The sequence below is a fragment of the Seriola lalandi genome, unplaced genomic scaffold (assembly GCF_002814215.2).
Source record: "Seriola lalandi dorsalis isolate HSWRI2012SDOR001 ecotype SW California unplaced genomic scaffold, Sedor1 jcf7180002054465, whole genome shotgun sequence".
Taxonomy (NCBI): domain Eukaryota; kingdom Metazoa; phylum Chordata; class Actinopteri; order Carangiformes; family Carangidae; genus Seriola; species Seriola lalandi.
Window position 1 is genome coordinate 97,338 of NW_019525018.1, and position 14,957 is coordinate 112,294.

Sequence of the window (14,957 nt, forward strand, 5' to 3'; positions counted from 1 at the left end):
AGTGTATGGGGATCATATTGAGCTGTTTGAAGTGCTGGATACTCTCTAGTTCAACACACACTAACCTAAAGCATTAATCGGCTTTGCAAAAACAACAATGGTTTTTTGCTGCAGATCAATACTTTAAGAACTTCTTGGCTTTCTTTCTTTCACGCTGTCATGGTTGTGAGGAGCTGCACAACAACATCTGCAAGTAAACACAACCTCTCTGTGTCTGTTTGTGTCTCTAGAGCCACAGCCATCCTCGCGTACCTGCCCCAGGAGCTGCTGGGAACCTCCTTCTATGAGTATTTCCACCAGGACGACATCAGCCACCTGGCAGAGTGCCACAGACAAGGTAGATAACTGAAAGAGAAAGAGAATGACTGAGTGGTGTTTTCTGTGAGTTTTTTTTTTTTTGTACTTACTGTGTTAACCGCTCTGCTCCTAGTGCTTCAGATGAGAGAGAAGATCAACACCAACTGTTACAAATTCAAGATCAAAGACGGCTCCTTCATCACGCTGAGGAGCCGATGGTTCAGCTTCATGAACCCCTGGACCAAGGAGGTGGAGTACATCGTCTCCACCAACACTGTTGTCTCGTGAGTACCAGTGGACACAAAAACACACACCTCTGAAAGTGATTTATTTCAGTTTAGTTGAGTTTATCTGGATTTTTTTTTTTAATCTGTACAAACTCTGCAGTGAAATATCTGAACGTTTCCACCTGTGCTTTTCTCTCCAGGTGTCCTATGATGGAAGGATTGGACTACCCTCAATCTGCTGCCTCACCACAGAGTATGGACAGTGTTCTCACCTCAGAGGGTAAATCACTCCGTAAAAACTTAAAAAATAAAAATAAAAAAGTGTCTCTCCATTAAGTTTGGCTGATTTCTCAAAAAACAAAAGAAAACAGCGATGTCATTCATCCCCTGCTGTGAATCGCTTCTTCTTCACAATGAATAAAAATCCTCCTTTTCCTGATTGCTGTGTGATTGGTAGGTGGGGGGAGGCGGGCGCTGCAGACGGTGCCTGGCATCCCAGGTGGCACAAGAGCAGGAGCCGGCAAGATTGGACGCATGATTGCCGAGGAAGTGATGGAGATCCAGAGGTGAGAGAGAGATGAAATCTGTGTATTTCAATCTTAAAAACCGTTCAAGCTGCAGAAGTGTGTTTCTCCAGGACCGGACAATCCCCCCGTGGCCTAGTTCTGAATGTAGATTGTTGTGATAAAGGTGACACATAGAGGGTGTCAGGGCAGGATTTAGCAGATATCAGAAGCCAGCTGTGCACATGCAGGACTTGACCTCTTACAGAATATTTCACATTTTATGTATTATGTATTAATTTCTGATCATTTAAGGCAATAAAATGAACAAGCTCTTTACAGTTTAAAATAGGACAATGTGTTCACACTGCAGGCTCTCTGCTCAGGGTTGAATCCAGGCTAATGGTGACTCATATAGCTACTGTGCTGCCAAAATTACACCAGTTGTGTCCGCTGATAGATTTAATATGTTATTGTCATGGCAACGCTGACAAATTCCAGTGCAAAAGTTAAAAATGTGTTGCATGTGGGTCACTTGTCTTTGGATGTGGATGTTAGTAGCTCTTCTGCAAGTTGGAATTAAAACAGTGGCAGGTTTTTCTGCAGTTCCTGCTGCTGATGAGGAGATCAGATGTGTAACTGGATGTGAATATGAAGTATATTTCAGAATCATTGCAACCATCTGTCTCTCTCCCTCCCTCTCTCTCAGGATTCGAGGGTCCTCCCCCTCCAGCTGTGGCTCTAGCCCTCTGAACATCACCAGCACCCCTCCACCTGACACCTGCTCCCCTGGGGGCAAGAAGGTAACACACACAAACACACACACACACACACACACACACACACACACACACACACACGTCTTACTTCGTAAGGTCGCGGTTTCACATCTGACTTCAGTATCCGAATCCTTTCAGATCTCTGACTGAAATCATTTAGTTGTAGTTTTTATTCCCCTCTTGTTGACTGAGAAGGCAGAAATACTGCAGTGTGAGTGGCAGCCTCATTAAAATGAGATCGGCTGCAGAAGAGATAAAATGTTGTTTAAATATATGGAATAGTATATAGCCTACTTCCTTTGCACACCTTGTGTTGTCACGAACAACTTCAGCGTCAAATACGAGCAGCAGATCATAAAAATCCATTTTTTTTAGTGGTAGATTCCAAAGTAAAAACTTGATTAGCGGCAGGTTGTTATTTTAAAGTGGCAATAGACAATGGTGTCATTATTCGAACATTAACTTCATAACGATAAGTTAAAACAAAAAAACTCTACTCGTTGGTGGAAGCTGCAGCAGCTTCAGATCTCGGTCAGTGTCTACACAGGATTTGCTGCGGCGCAGTGCTGCACATACAGTGGCATCCGACATTATTCAGACCCCGTGACTTTCTGCATATTTTATTGTGTTGTAGATTTCATTTCAAATGGATGAAATTTCAGTCTAGACTCAATAATCCGTGATCACAAAGTGAAAAGGAGCTCTCCATCAGTCAGGCCTTTATGGCTAGACAGAGGCCACTCTGAGTAAAACCCATATGACGGCCGGCTCAGAGTGTGCCAGGCAACATTTGGAGGACTCTGAGATTCTCTGGTCTGTTGAGACAGTGATTGAACCTTTGAGCAGAACTCCAAACACTTGACTGGCTTCAGGACAAGTCTCTGTCCTTGATAACACGGCCAAAACTAAGAGTTAGACCCCATAGAACATCTGTGGAGGGACCTGAAGGTGTCAGTTCACAGACACTTCCCATCCAGTCTGCCAGGAATAATGGGATAAACTGTCCAGATCCAGGTGTGGAAAGGTTATATAGACTTTCCCAAGAAGATTCAAAGCTGTAACTGCTGCCAAAAGGGGCTTCTATAAAGTAATGGATTAAGTACACACAATAAAATGTGCAAAAACCACTGTAGATCATCGGGGCTTTGCTGTAGCTGTGCATGGAAAACAGAAGTAAGAAGACTTGAAGTCTAAACAAACGCTTCTGGTTACAGCTACACGTGTGACGCAACCAGTGAAACATGACCCATTACCTGACCTGTGTAGGGATCTGTACAAGAGAAGCACACCTGGTTTGTGAGGAACATGTGAACTAAAAGTACAGCACCCTGCCAACAACGTGTTGCATTTTATAGATGTGAAAATTCCAGCTGTGCATCTCTAAACCCGTCAGTAATGATGAAAAAAACGATGATTTCTGCCTGCTGTTGAACGTGACATATATAGGAAGTAGTGAATAATGCGTAACGGTATGAGATTTATCAGATTCAAAGCTTAGAAAATCTGGGTATTTAGCTGAAGGGGAACTCCTATAGTTTAGTGTCAGTAGATCTTTGGATAAAAGTGGATCTGTGTGTCTTTCTCCACTAACTGGGTCAACAATAGTGACTTGTTTCTACTTCAGTGGGACTCAGTTGCACTACTTTACTATTTTTGCACTTATGCGTCACACCAGGGCTGAACGATATTCAAAGAAAATCATATTATGTGGGCATGGTATATTTTTTTAAAATTAGATTTCTGTGAAATTTAAAATATATAATGATGAGCATGTGACGTTAGCTGAGGTCTTTATCAAACAAGAATGTTCCTGTTGATCTGGAGCATATGATTTGTGTCTGTTGTTGTTATTGTTGTGACACATTTCACCTTTTATCAAAAAATTGCATCTGTTGCAATTTTGATATTGCTTTGATTTGATGATATTTCAATTAATTGTTCAGCCCTAATTCACATGTTTTCACCAGTTCATGTAAGTTGTCAAAGTTACAGTAAAGTACTTTATTTCATTTACTTAGTTTCTCATTTTATTTTAGTTTATTTAAATAAATGTTAAATTCAAATTCATATAGATTTAAAGACAAAAAAATAACAAAACACATTAATACAACAAATTTATAATTAATGCAAAATTTGAAAAAGAAACTCACCAACCTGTTTCTCCTGATGCTGTAACGTGAATTTCCCCTGTGGGAAGGGTTAGGGTCAGTAGATCGATTTTCTACCTTTTTTTTTTTTTATAATTCTCAGAAATAAACAGTTCATAATGTTGAAGATGATCCACATGTGACCCTGACATGTGTTTCCCATGAGCCTCGGCGTCTGTTCTTTGTGGACAAACAGAGATAATGAAAGACTGAATGGAAATATTTTCAGCTCAGGGTGAAACGGATCCGTTTTCACAGTAAACTGATATATATGTCTGTGTGTGTGTGTGTGTGTGTGTGTGTGCGTGTGTGTGTGTGTGTGTTTGTGACCTCGGTAGATTCAGAACGGAGGGACACCCGAGCTGCCGAGCACAGGGATCATTCCTGGCCCTGATTCTGTCGGCTATCCCTACTCCAACCAGTCCATCATGAGTGAGTTAGAGACGAACATAAACACACTTTGTTACGAGTTGATTTTGCATTTTTTCTGAACATCTCAATGACTCACCCTCCATCCAGGTGACAACTCCCACCTGAGCATAGACATCATGGACGAGCCCGGTTCCAGCAGCCCCAGCAACGACGAGGCGGCCATGGCGGTCATCATGTCCCTGCTGGAAGCGGACGCCGGCCTGGGCGGACCTGTCGACTTCAGCGACCTGCCCTGGCCTTTGTGAGGACACTCTAAGGGAAGAAGCAGCGAGAGAGCGAGAGCGAGAGAGAGAGACTTCCTCTTAGCACCAGAGCCACTGATGGAGAGAGTTCAGTCAGGCTGAATTCTGGCTGCCATGTTTCCTGCCCTTCTACACACAACTACACTGCAAACAATGTTCATCTTAATGAATTTTTAATTTAAATCTGTCCTTACACACACACACACACACACACACACACACACACACACACACACGCACACACAAGAGGAGACTTTCTCTTCATGTTGTTTAGTGCAGTTCAGTCTGGATGGCTCTCACTACTCTTCAGATCTCACTCCTACTTTTTGACTCATCATTCCCTGTAGGTGGACCTGTGTTTCATCGGGGGCAGGAAGACGGATCATTATATAAACATCCTGCTCCAGCTGATGCGTTGGGATGATCATGATTGCAGTGTCAGTTGTCTGTAGATGAGGGGTTTCTCTAACATTGCCACGGTGACAGACCATTACTCTTTGAAAACAGTCCAGCAAACGGAATCGCAAGTTTTTTTGTTTTGTTTTTTTTTAGATCTGCGGTGCTAACGTGTCTGCTGATGGACTGATCTCTGTCTAACAGTGGTTCTGGGTTCCTGTCGCCGCCCGGTCATCAGCCAACCCAGAGCCAATACAGGACTCCTGACACTTTCACAGACATTGGGTTGAAGTTTGATGTGGAGAACGCTTTGATTTCTGCCTCCTACGACAGCCCTCTCAACAGTCTGCTCGTAGGACGTTGGTGCCGTACAAACACGGCCGTGGTTCCCTCCCCCTGAACGTGGCTGCTTTAGCCCGCTGATCTCCAACATGGGAAATGAAAACACAACAGTTAGAAGTCCTTTATTCCCGAGATCCCACAAGCACGTGTATTTTAGTTCATTTGAATAATGACAAAATCCTATTTGAAAAAGCCACCTAGCTGCTATTTCCTTAACTAACATGAACGTTAACAACTTTTCTTTCCAAGCTGCTCTAAAGCTAAAGATTGATACATTTTCCCAGAAGAACAGAGCAGATTCAGTATTTTTAAAACACAGTTAATTCATTTTAAACAAAACTGATCTGCCTGAAAGTCCTCGCAGTAGTTCTGTAAGACGATGCATTTGAAAACTGTCCAAAAGCAATATTCAAAAAGCTTTTGCGTGTAGCAGCCAGTGATTCATGTGACTCGCTAAATAGATGAAGGGATCTTCCAAAAAAAAAAGTCCAAACGTATAGACCCCATCTGACCTGAAAGGGACTCGAGGACGCTCCGAGGAGACCCGGAGGTTATTAGGACTGAACATTTGATTAAATGTAATAAGCTTGAATTAGCACGTTTCTGGGCCACCACAGCGTCTGAATCAGAGTCCTCATCTGACCGAGCCGACCGACTCCCTGCACACGGGAAAATCTTTCGAACACTTATCCAATTTTTAATTGGCCAAACAGCTTAATTTCAGATAATTATAAGAGTCACATTAGAATGTTTATGACTCACAACCATTTGCTTCTATAATGGTTGTGTATGCGGGGAAATGTAACAGGTATGATCCTGTGCAGCTGTGGCCACTAATTTAAAGTAACACAACCCAGAGGTACGGTGGCCTGCGACTCAACAAGCGTGCTGCAGATTCAGTCCTACGACACAACGGAAGTGTTTCCAGCAGACACGAGCGTGGGGGGTTGGGGTGGGGGGTGGAGGGTTACCATGAAGACGTAATCCTAACTGCAGTGGCCCGGGTTCGAGTCGAACCTGTGGCCCTTTGCTTCATATCCTCTCTCTCTCTCTCCGTCTCTCTCTCTCTCTCTCTCTCTCTCTCTCTCTCTCTCTCTCTCTCTCTCTCTCTCTCTCTGCCCCTGACTTTCCTGTCTCTCTCTCTCACTACAGGAAAAAATAACTCCAAGAGAAAAAAGTGATGCACCTGCTGGGACGCTTGTTATTCAATGCTTTTACTGTAATGTAACTTCAAAATAAGTCCCAGCCAGGTTCATCACTTTTTAGTGTCCCCCTGGAAACACTTGCGTTGTGTTTGTGTCTTTGCATTTGTTCTGTTCAGTTGCAGTGCGTTGAGCTCTCAGGGCCACCGTACAGAGGTGATGAGCTGTGTCCCTCTTCAATACTACAAACTCGCTCTAAGCAGGTTTCAGTCTGTGGCGTGTCCACAATGGAACAATAAATAAAGTCAAAACAAAAGAACTAAAAACCACCATAGAAAAATTTCTTGTTAGTATAAAACAGTAAAAACAATATACTGTAAAGATTAGTAAACACTATATACCATATACAATTACCATGTAGTATTGAACTGAGATCCTGGCCATCTCTCACCCAGTGCATGCTGGGATAGGCTTCAGCCCCCAGCATCCTTCCAAAGGATAACAGGGTATCGATGATGGAGCTCACAGTTCACACAATGCCTCAAAAAAAAAAAAAAAAGAAATCTGTGATAATTGTGAGGCAGCAGGGGATGGCAGCTGCTCTGATCCACCTATGTGTTAAGACACTGACTCACAGACCTGAGACCAGCGGCGTTACGAGAACCTTAGGTTATCAGAAACCTGAGTGGACCTGTGAAAACCTCTCCTGCTCTGTTCTCTAATGCGTGTTCTTCACCACGTTGATAGCGGGTGCTCGGCAGGAGAACAGCGAACAGCAGGAGCGATGCCGTGACGACGGTTGCAACAAATAATCAGACTTTAATGGGAATAATGAGGTGAAGTTGAATCTGGTGGGAGCAGCAGCAGCTCGGTGCGTAGGTGTGTTTTCATGGCTGTAACACTTGATTTCCCTCTGCACACGTTTTCCAGTCTCAGTAGAGAGCAACTCAACTGCAAACCAAGACAATTTAAGTGCTCCTCCATGAGGAAGTGTTTTTTCACTGCCATTTTAGTGAGGTCGGCTCCTCACATACTGCTCTCTACAGCTAAACACATGCTGGCAGGCGAGTTAGCATCACTCCCCCCTGACATGAATCATAAAAACCTGGTGGTCTGGGGGGGGTGGGGGTGGGGGGGTGTCACAGGGTCTCCACCTGCTCATCTTCCAGCTACACGACATGAAGAACTTACATACATACAGTTAGACCGTCACTAAACTCCATCAGGAGAAGCGTCTCTGGAGAGATGTCATTTCTTTGCCTATGTGATGCGAAGATTTAAGAACTGGCCGACTGTGTGTCGTCAGTATCTGGGCTTGAATTTAGCCTCAGAAAAAAGATAAAATAAATGAATAGTAAAAGTGCCCCTCTAACTTGTTTGACTGAGGAGAAGTTCAAATTAAATACCTCGTGAGTTTAATTCTACTGCATCAGTGACGGATTTACATTATATGGGTTTTTAAAAAAAAAAAAAAAAATCCCACAGTTAATCTTGAATTTGGTCTGTTTAGCACTTAATGATACACAGATGTACTGTGGCTGTATGTAACTGTCAATGCAACCTACCTTGTTTGCAGAGGGGGCTATAGTATAAAACGTGGGGGAATTATCACATAGAAACAGATAAATGTCTGAGAGATGGAGGCGGCAGTAACCCAGCAGAGTAGGATAGAGCTAATTGACATTTCTCTAATCACGTCCTGTGACAGTGAACAGGGTCAGGAGGGACGGCGGAGAGCGTCTGAGTGGAATTCTTCATTTCACTCTTCATTTTTCTTCCATGATGATGATGATGATGATGATGATTATGATGAATATTCTCGACACAACCTCTCCACCTTGCCAGCTCTGTGCCGCTCACTGGGCTCTCATGTTGAGTTTGTTTAGAGGTAGACATGTTGAGAGGAGCCTCACTGGTCGGTGTCCCCCCCACCCCCCCACCCCTGCCTGTATGGAAAGAAAAGTGACCAGGAATATATTTTTTGGGCCACATTTCCCATGTGCATTGAATTTTCAGAAAGCATTTGGCAGATTATTTCAAATGATAGCAAAAATTATAAAAAATATTAAACTTAGAAATGTTTATATAGTCTCAAATATATACAGAATATATTCAAAATGAAGACAATTCAGGTCAATTCACTTTTATTTGTATTGTGCCAAATTACAAAATATATTATCTCAAGGTACTAACAACCACTTTTTGAAAGCTAATGAGAATCCCCAAAAAAAAATGAATATTGAAATGGGAATAAAATTTAAGATTTACATTACAAGTGCTGAAATGTACTTGGGAAAACAAGAAATACATGATTAAGTTTCCCAAATTATCCTGGAAATTCATACTCTTTAAATATACTTTTTTCCAATGAAGTGGCCAACTTTTGCATATTTGTATGCATTTATAAATTTAAAATTAATGCAGTTGTAGCCACAGTTTGTGCCTTTTTTGTATTATCATTACATTTGTGTCACAGAGATGAAGTCACCTTTTTGTTTTTTGTGTTTTTTGGCTGGACTGCGACAGACACCCTGAAAAACTTGATTCTGACTGAGTGATAAAATCACACCATTGGTCGGCCGGTTGAGTGCTGGAGTTTTCATGTTTTCATAAAAGCACCTAGCAACCAATCTAGTGACTTTTTGGACAAATCTTAGCTACTCTCTGTCGAAGAGAATCGTGAGTATTGCTCCACAAGCGCAAGGTCTGGACCCTTTTGTATTATGTATTATAAAAAAAACAATTTCTCAATCAGCTTCTTATTTTAACTGATGGATTCTTGCATAAAGAGACAATTCTCTCAGTTTTTGAATGAGAATCTGATGACAGTTGTTTCGTGTCTGTCAATCAAATCTGACCAACCCACACAGTCCTAAACCAGATTCATTGATAATTGACTGTTAAATGTTCCGATCTTGACTGTTATTTAATTAGTCATGACTGTTAAATGTCACACAGAAACACTTAGAAACCACATTTTCAGGGGTTTTAAAACAGGCAAATAAAACTGCTAATAACATTTTTATATTTTGGCTTACAATGTATAAATTGAGCAATAATGTAATCTGTGGCCACCGTCTTTGTTTGGATGACAAAACACAGTCCCAACTAATAATGACAAATGCTCAGCAACTTTCTTGGTTTATTAATCGTAGGAATTTATCTTTCAGGAAATGTGACTTTGAATGTAATAATAATAAACGTCAGGCACAAACAGGGGTGATGGAAATCAAACATATTTTCTTTCCTCATGGGCAGAAAGCTTCTAACATCCGACTCGATATCGACCAGTTGTGGCTGAGCATCTGGCAGCCCTTTAAAACTAGATTCTGTCTCGCTGCAGCAGTTCCTGTGCCACACATCTGTGTCGCCCCCCTCGGTTAGTGCGTACAGTTGGGTTGCACCAGGTCTGTTAACAAGAACACCCCCCCACCCCCCCACCCCTGAGGCAGCAGCTGGTGAGGTCCCCCTGTGTATCTGTTCTAGTGGTTTTCTGTTTCAATGTTTTTACGCTACACACTACAATAAAGTGTTTCCCCTGTTGATATCCCCCTCCCCACCTGACAATAATGTATCAAATCTTTAAATATTATCATGTTAAGAGTATACTTTATGCAAATATATATGAGTATGATGAGTGTATTGTATGTATCAACAGTGAAATATTTTTAAAATAAAACTATTTGTTTCTGTCATTGTTGATTCTGTCTTTCAAGTACAGATCTGCGTTTTCCTCGCTGTGTTTTCATTCATGACTGTGGTTTACACCTGATCTGTTCCTTCAGCCAATCACTGGAGCCTGGTGGTATTTTTATATGATGTTGCCATCCAGCTGCTGGAAGGTCTGCCACCGACTGAAGCACGGAAGGAGATGTTGGCACAGCTGCACAACTGCAAGCCTCTTTATTAACCACACAGCTGAATGGAGGTCAGTGAATAACACTCTTCACTTTAATGCCTGATGCTCAAAAAAAAGAGTGATTAGTTGTTGGAGAATGTAAGAGACTTAGAAACCTTGTGAGCTTATTTGATGTTTGAATTTGTGGCCCAAAAAGTCTTTTAAATCATGAGCAGATGTTATGTATATTTAATCCTTATTCCCCATTCCTGAGTCGGGTCATTTCCAGCTATCAAACGTTCTTTTATCTGCTGCCAAACCTTCAGAAAAACCTCCCGAAACAGTTTGAAAATTAATACTCAGAAGGTTTCTTGTTCATGTTCTGTATCTTAATGAGGCCTTCTGGACCACAGCTACTGACGTTAATGTCTTTTGGTTCCCTTAAGTTCTGTCACTGCTCAGATATTGTTAGATTTTAAATGGTAGAAAAGGAAAACATACTTCATATTAACACGGTTGAAGGTCGAAGCCCAGGACCCTGCTGCTTGTGTCAACTGATACATCTGGTCACAGTATTGCTCTACAAACTCTCAGGAGTGTCTCCAATCATGATGCGATGACAGAGCAGTGATGTGTGTAACGCTGCACCAGCTGGGATGCAGGATATCCAGGATGTGGTGCTGAGTCACTCCACTCCGATTAGATCGGCTTCTTCACAGTCTGCAGGCCTGCCTCATCTGTCACACATCTTATCGCAAGTAACTGCTTTCAAATGCTGATTTTACGAGTGCATAGTAAAAGTAGTTATACTGTAATGTAAATACTCAATTACAGGTAAAAAAGCCTGTATTCAGAGATTATTTGAACTACTGTAAATACTGTTGAATAGTTTAATATGTAGCAATGCATAATATTTAATAAGTTGGTCACGTTTTGTTTGTACAATCTGAATCTGCTAGATAAACCAGATAAATGTGGAGTGAAAACGCCATATTTCCCAGTGAAATGTAGAGGTATAAAGCAGCACATACAGTATGAGAAACTGCTGTCTCATTTAATCCCTGCCAGCTGTTACTATTGAAGTGGAAATTTACTCATTTGGCAGAAACTTTTATCTAAAAATGTGATTTATGAAGCTTTGTCCAAAGTTCAATAAGGAGGATCTTTATGTTGGTTATTTACTTTCCCACGCTGTCACAATCCTGACATCACCATAACTGACCAATCATCTTTCGAGGTTTTACTGGCTGCAGTTCTTTAAATTTCATTGCACTTCTGCCTGCGTGTCTTTCAGACCTACTGTTACGCAACCCAACTCCACTGTAACCTCCATGATTTCCAGGGACACTTGCACCACCACCAGTGTCTAGACTCCGGGGATCCTGCTCTGTCTCCTCTGTTCATATGGGCCTACACTTGAAGAAGATGCCTCAATGGAGTCAAGTACAAAGGTACCAATTGTTTAGTCACATTCATACTTTTTGTTTAATTGATCATTTCTGATTTGCAGCTTTTTTTTTTTTTTTTTTGGACTGTGTTTGGACTGTGTTTTATTTCTGTTTAAACAATTAGCATTTGTAATATTTGTTTTTTGTTGTTGGTAAGGAACACTAAAATAAAAAAGATACAAATACAGCTGTGTTCTCTAAAACATCTGTTCTTACTCATATACTAACCAATACTAATATACAACCAATATACTAATATGTCCCCTGAGCAGCGCTACTTCTTCAGGGCAGCCTGGATGCTGCAGTGACTCGGTATCGAAAAGTGACTCGACAGTCCGACTGGTCCGGGGCTAGCTGGTTAGCATGCAGTACAAGAAAAGAAGTGATAGAAATAGAAGCAAAACATCTTCCTTTTATTTGAACTCGCAACGTTTCCTCTAGACTGGTAAGTAAACAGCTGTTAATGCTAACATTAGCTATGTAGCATTAGCAAAACATACAAATAGCTAAGATTTATAGTCACTGTTACAGATCCATTTATAGCAGAAGTGATCCTGCAGGCCGACCACTAAAACCTGAAAACAACCATCCATTCGCTTTATCATGGAAAAGAATTAAATATAAAGAAGTGATTGACACCGGTGTTGTGAATACTCTTTATTAGAAAAACATTGTGTTCAACATCTTTTCTGACATCCTGTGTGCTCACAGCAGTGGTGATGAACCTGTGCAGAGTTTTCTGAGCAGCTGAGGGGGAAAAAAAAAGTGAAAACACAAGACTTCAACAAACTAGGATTAAAATCAACTGATATAAACAACAGAAGGAGTGGAACATATGAAAAACACTCATCTATGTTGTGTAAAACAAAAACACACTTCACTCTTTCATCAAGACCTTCACATGTGCTGGAAAAAGTGAAACTTCACCAACCGACCAGCCCCCAAATCGACTCTGAAGAGGCACTGAAATCCACTTTCTCAGAGAGGTACAGTATCCAAGCAGCACGACACACACTCGACACACTCACAGCCGTCACACATGCTTCTTTATAATGAAATACAGTACTCTTGTCTTTTCACATGTTTACAGAATGTAACTGAATTCTCCTTTCGTCAGATAAATAAAACCACATGATGGAGAGAGGTGGGTGAGGAGGCCTGCTGATGTGCTTTTACCTATGGTTGGCTGAGCAGCTCTCGTTCATTCGGACGCTGTGTGAAAAGGCTGCAGCAGATGTGCAACAGAAGGCAAAGTGGTGTTTAGCCACTCAGGAGGAGGAGGAGGAGGAGGAGGAGATTGGGCGTGGGGGGGGGGTTACAGGAACAAAGTTTGTGTTCACACTGAAAGCAACAAGTGGCAGGAAGTGGCACTAGTTCAGGCTGAGAAAGGTTGAACTTTGCGTATTGGCTGTATGAGGCCAATCAGGTTTCTGTGCTTCACTATGTCACTACTGAATGTGAATCTCATTTTGATGCTGAGAGAATAGTTGTGTTTGAGTGCTTCATTCCTCTTTAGCAGCTTCTAGCTCTGAATTTAGCTCAGTGTAATGATGTAAATAAAAGCGTTGTTGCTGGCAGTGTGAACACAGCAGGGTGAAAGTGTGTATGTGTGTGCCACCAGTCTCATGCAGAGGGTGACGGTGTGTCAGGGTCCGGCTCGTAATGGTAAGTGGCCTGAGTGTGGCTGCTGCCGTGCTGCTGCTGGTTGCTGTGGGCCAGGCTGTGCGCGGCCGGGTTCGGACTGTCCTGAGCCTGCTGGTTCAGGCCCTCATGGGCCTGTGCTAGGGGCTGGGGGCTTGTGTTGTTCTCCAGCGCCTGCCCAGGCGCCGGCTGGTGGGGGTCGTTGGCTGGTGGCAATGGCGGCAGAGTGTCCAGCTCGTCCACCTGCGGACCCGGAGGGTGCATGACCACCAGCTGGTCCTGGGGAATGTCTGCGGCAGCCGCAGCCAGGTTGGTGGTAGACTTGGACTTGACGCACTGGAAGTCCACGTGGCGGCTCTTCCCTTCCTCCTTCTCCCAGGACATGCGGATGAAGGGACGCTGGACGTAGTTGTAGATGACCTCTGGACGACCTCCAGGACGACGCTTCACCTTCTCTTTATAGGTCGGGTAGCCTGGTATAAACAAAAGGAAAAAGAAATGATCAGAAGAATATTTAAGGAAACAACTACAGCCTTCTTGTTGAAGTTAAAGGAATAGTTTGACTTTTTAGTGAATACACTTTTTCTTATTCCGTCTGTAAAAACATGTTATGCCACAGATTCAGCCATAAAGACATTTATAGGGAGCTAATTGTAAGTTTTGCTATTGCTGCGTAGCCAGTGTTAGCATTAGCAGCTGTTTACTTACCATTCTTGTCAATAGCTTCAGCCATCATTGTGTTTACAAGACAAGACGTTATAATATGGCCTCTAAGCAGCGCTACATCTTCAGGTCAGACTGGATGCGACAGTGACTCAGTATATAACAATGTTTTGACAACAGCTAAGGACAAAGATCTATAGAAATTAATGTATCTAGCTATGACATACTGTGCTGTCAGCCACATTCTTGTAAAATTTCCCCAGAGAATTTATCAAACCTCTTATCTGAAGCAGAAACAGGAAAAAAGCAGCAGCCAGTCCATACATTATTATTACTGGAAACAGTGTTTTGAGACAACATAGGAGAAGAAAACCCTTTGACTCTGTACCTTCTATTCCCAGACGGATCTTTTTTAGTCCTCTGTCCTTCAGCACAGACTTGGCCACGTCTCTGTTCTCTATGTACTTGAAGAAGCGGTACAGTTTGGTGCTGTAGATGACTGTGGGAGAGGAGAGACTTTTAAGACATGAATCCACAACAGCAACTGCAGACAGCTCTCCTCGTGTGTTTGAAATTGTTTAATCTTGTACTTTTGACTACTACTGTTCCATTTGCTCTGCCTTATATGTCCTATACTATGCTATACTTTTTATGCCTTACTGTACTATGATGTTTTTAGGCCTTGCTTTACTATGATAGGGCAGCTCTGTGTTTCAGTGGTTAACAGAAAGAGAAAGTTCTGGGTTCGAACCTCTGGCCTGAGCCCTATCTAAGTGGATTTTGCATGTTCTCCATGTGCCAGCGTGGGTTTTTTTTTTTTTTTTTTACAGGTACAGCTTACTCCCGCAGTCCAAACACAC

The 14,957-nt window shown here is 42.3% G+C and overlaps 2 protein-coding genes across 3 annotated transcripts in view; one reads left to right on the plus strand and one right to left on the minus strand.

Annotated features, from left to right (window-relative positions):
* The window catches only part of bmal1a (basic helix-loop-helix ARNT like 1a), a 30,403-nt gene extending 20,201 nt beyond the window's left edge, over positions 1 to 10,202 (plus strand). The window contains exons 14-20 of the mRNA XM_023411434.2: positions 231 to 337; positions 431 to 581; positions 725 to 804; positions 982 to 1,090; positions 1,737 to 1,830; positions 4,292 to 4,385; positions 4,473 to 10,202. Of these exons, the coding sequence (XP_023267202.1) occupies positions 231 to 337; positions 431 to 581; positions 725 to 804; positions 982 to 1,090; positions 1,737 to 1,830; positions 4,292 to 4,385; positions 4,473 to 4,630 (793 nt within the window). The 3' untranslated portion in view covers positions 4,631 to 10,202. The remainder of the gene's footprint in view (positions 1 to 230; positions 338 to 430; positions 582 to 724; positions 805 to 981; positions 1,091 to 1,736; positions 1,831 to 4,291; positions 4,386 to 4,472) is intronic.
* A 2,235-nt stretch (positions 10,203 to 12,437) lies between these two features.
* The window catches only part of LOC111658767 (BTB/POZ domain-containing protein 10-like), a 26,530-nt gene continuing 24,010 nt past the window's right edge, over positions 12,438 to 14,957 (minus strand). For both annotated transcript variants that reach the window (XM_023411425.2, XM_023411424.2), the window contains exons 7-8: positions 14,486 to 14,596; positions 12,438 to 13,907 (exon numbers count right to left, since the gene is read on the minus strand). In XM_023411425.2, the coding sequence (XP_023267193.1) occupies positions 13,417 to 13,907; positions 14,486 to 14,596 (602 nt within the window). In that variant the 3' untranslated portion in view covers positions 12,438 to 13,416. The remainder of the gene's footprint in view (positions 13,908 to 14,485; positions 14,597 to 14,957) is intronic.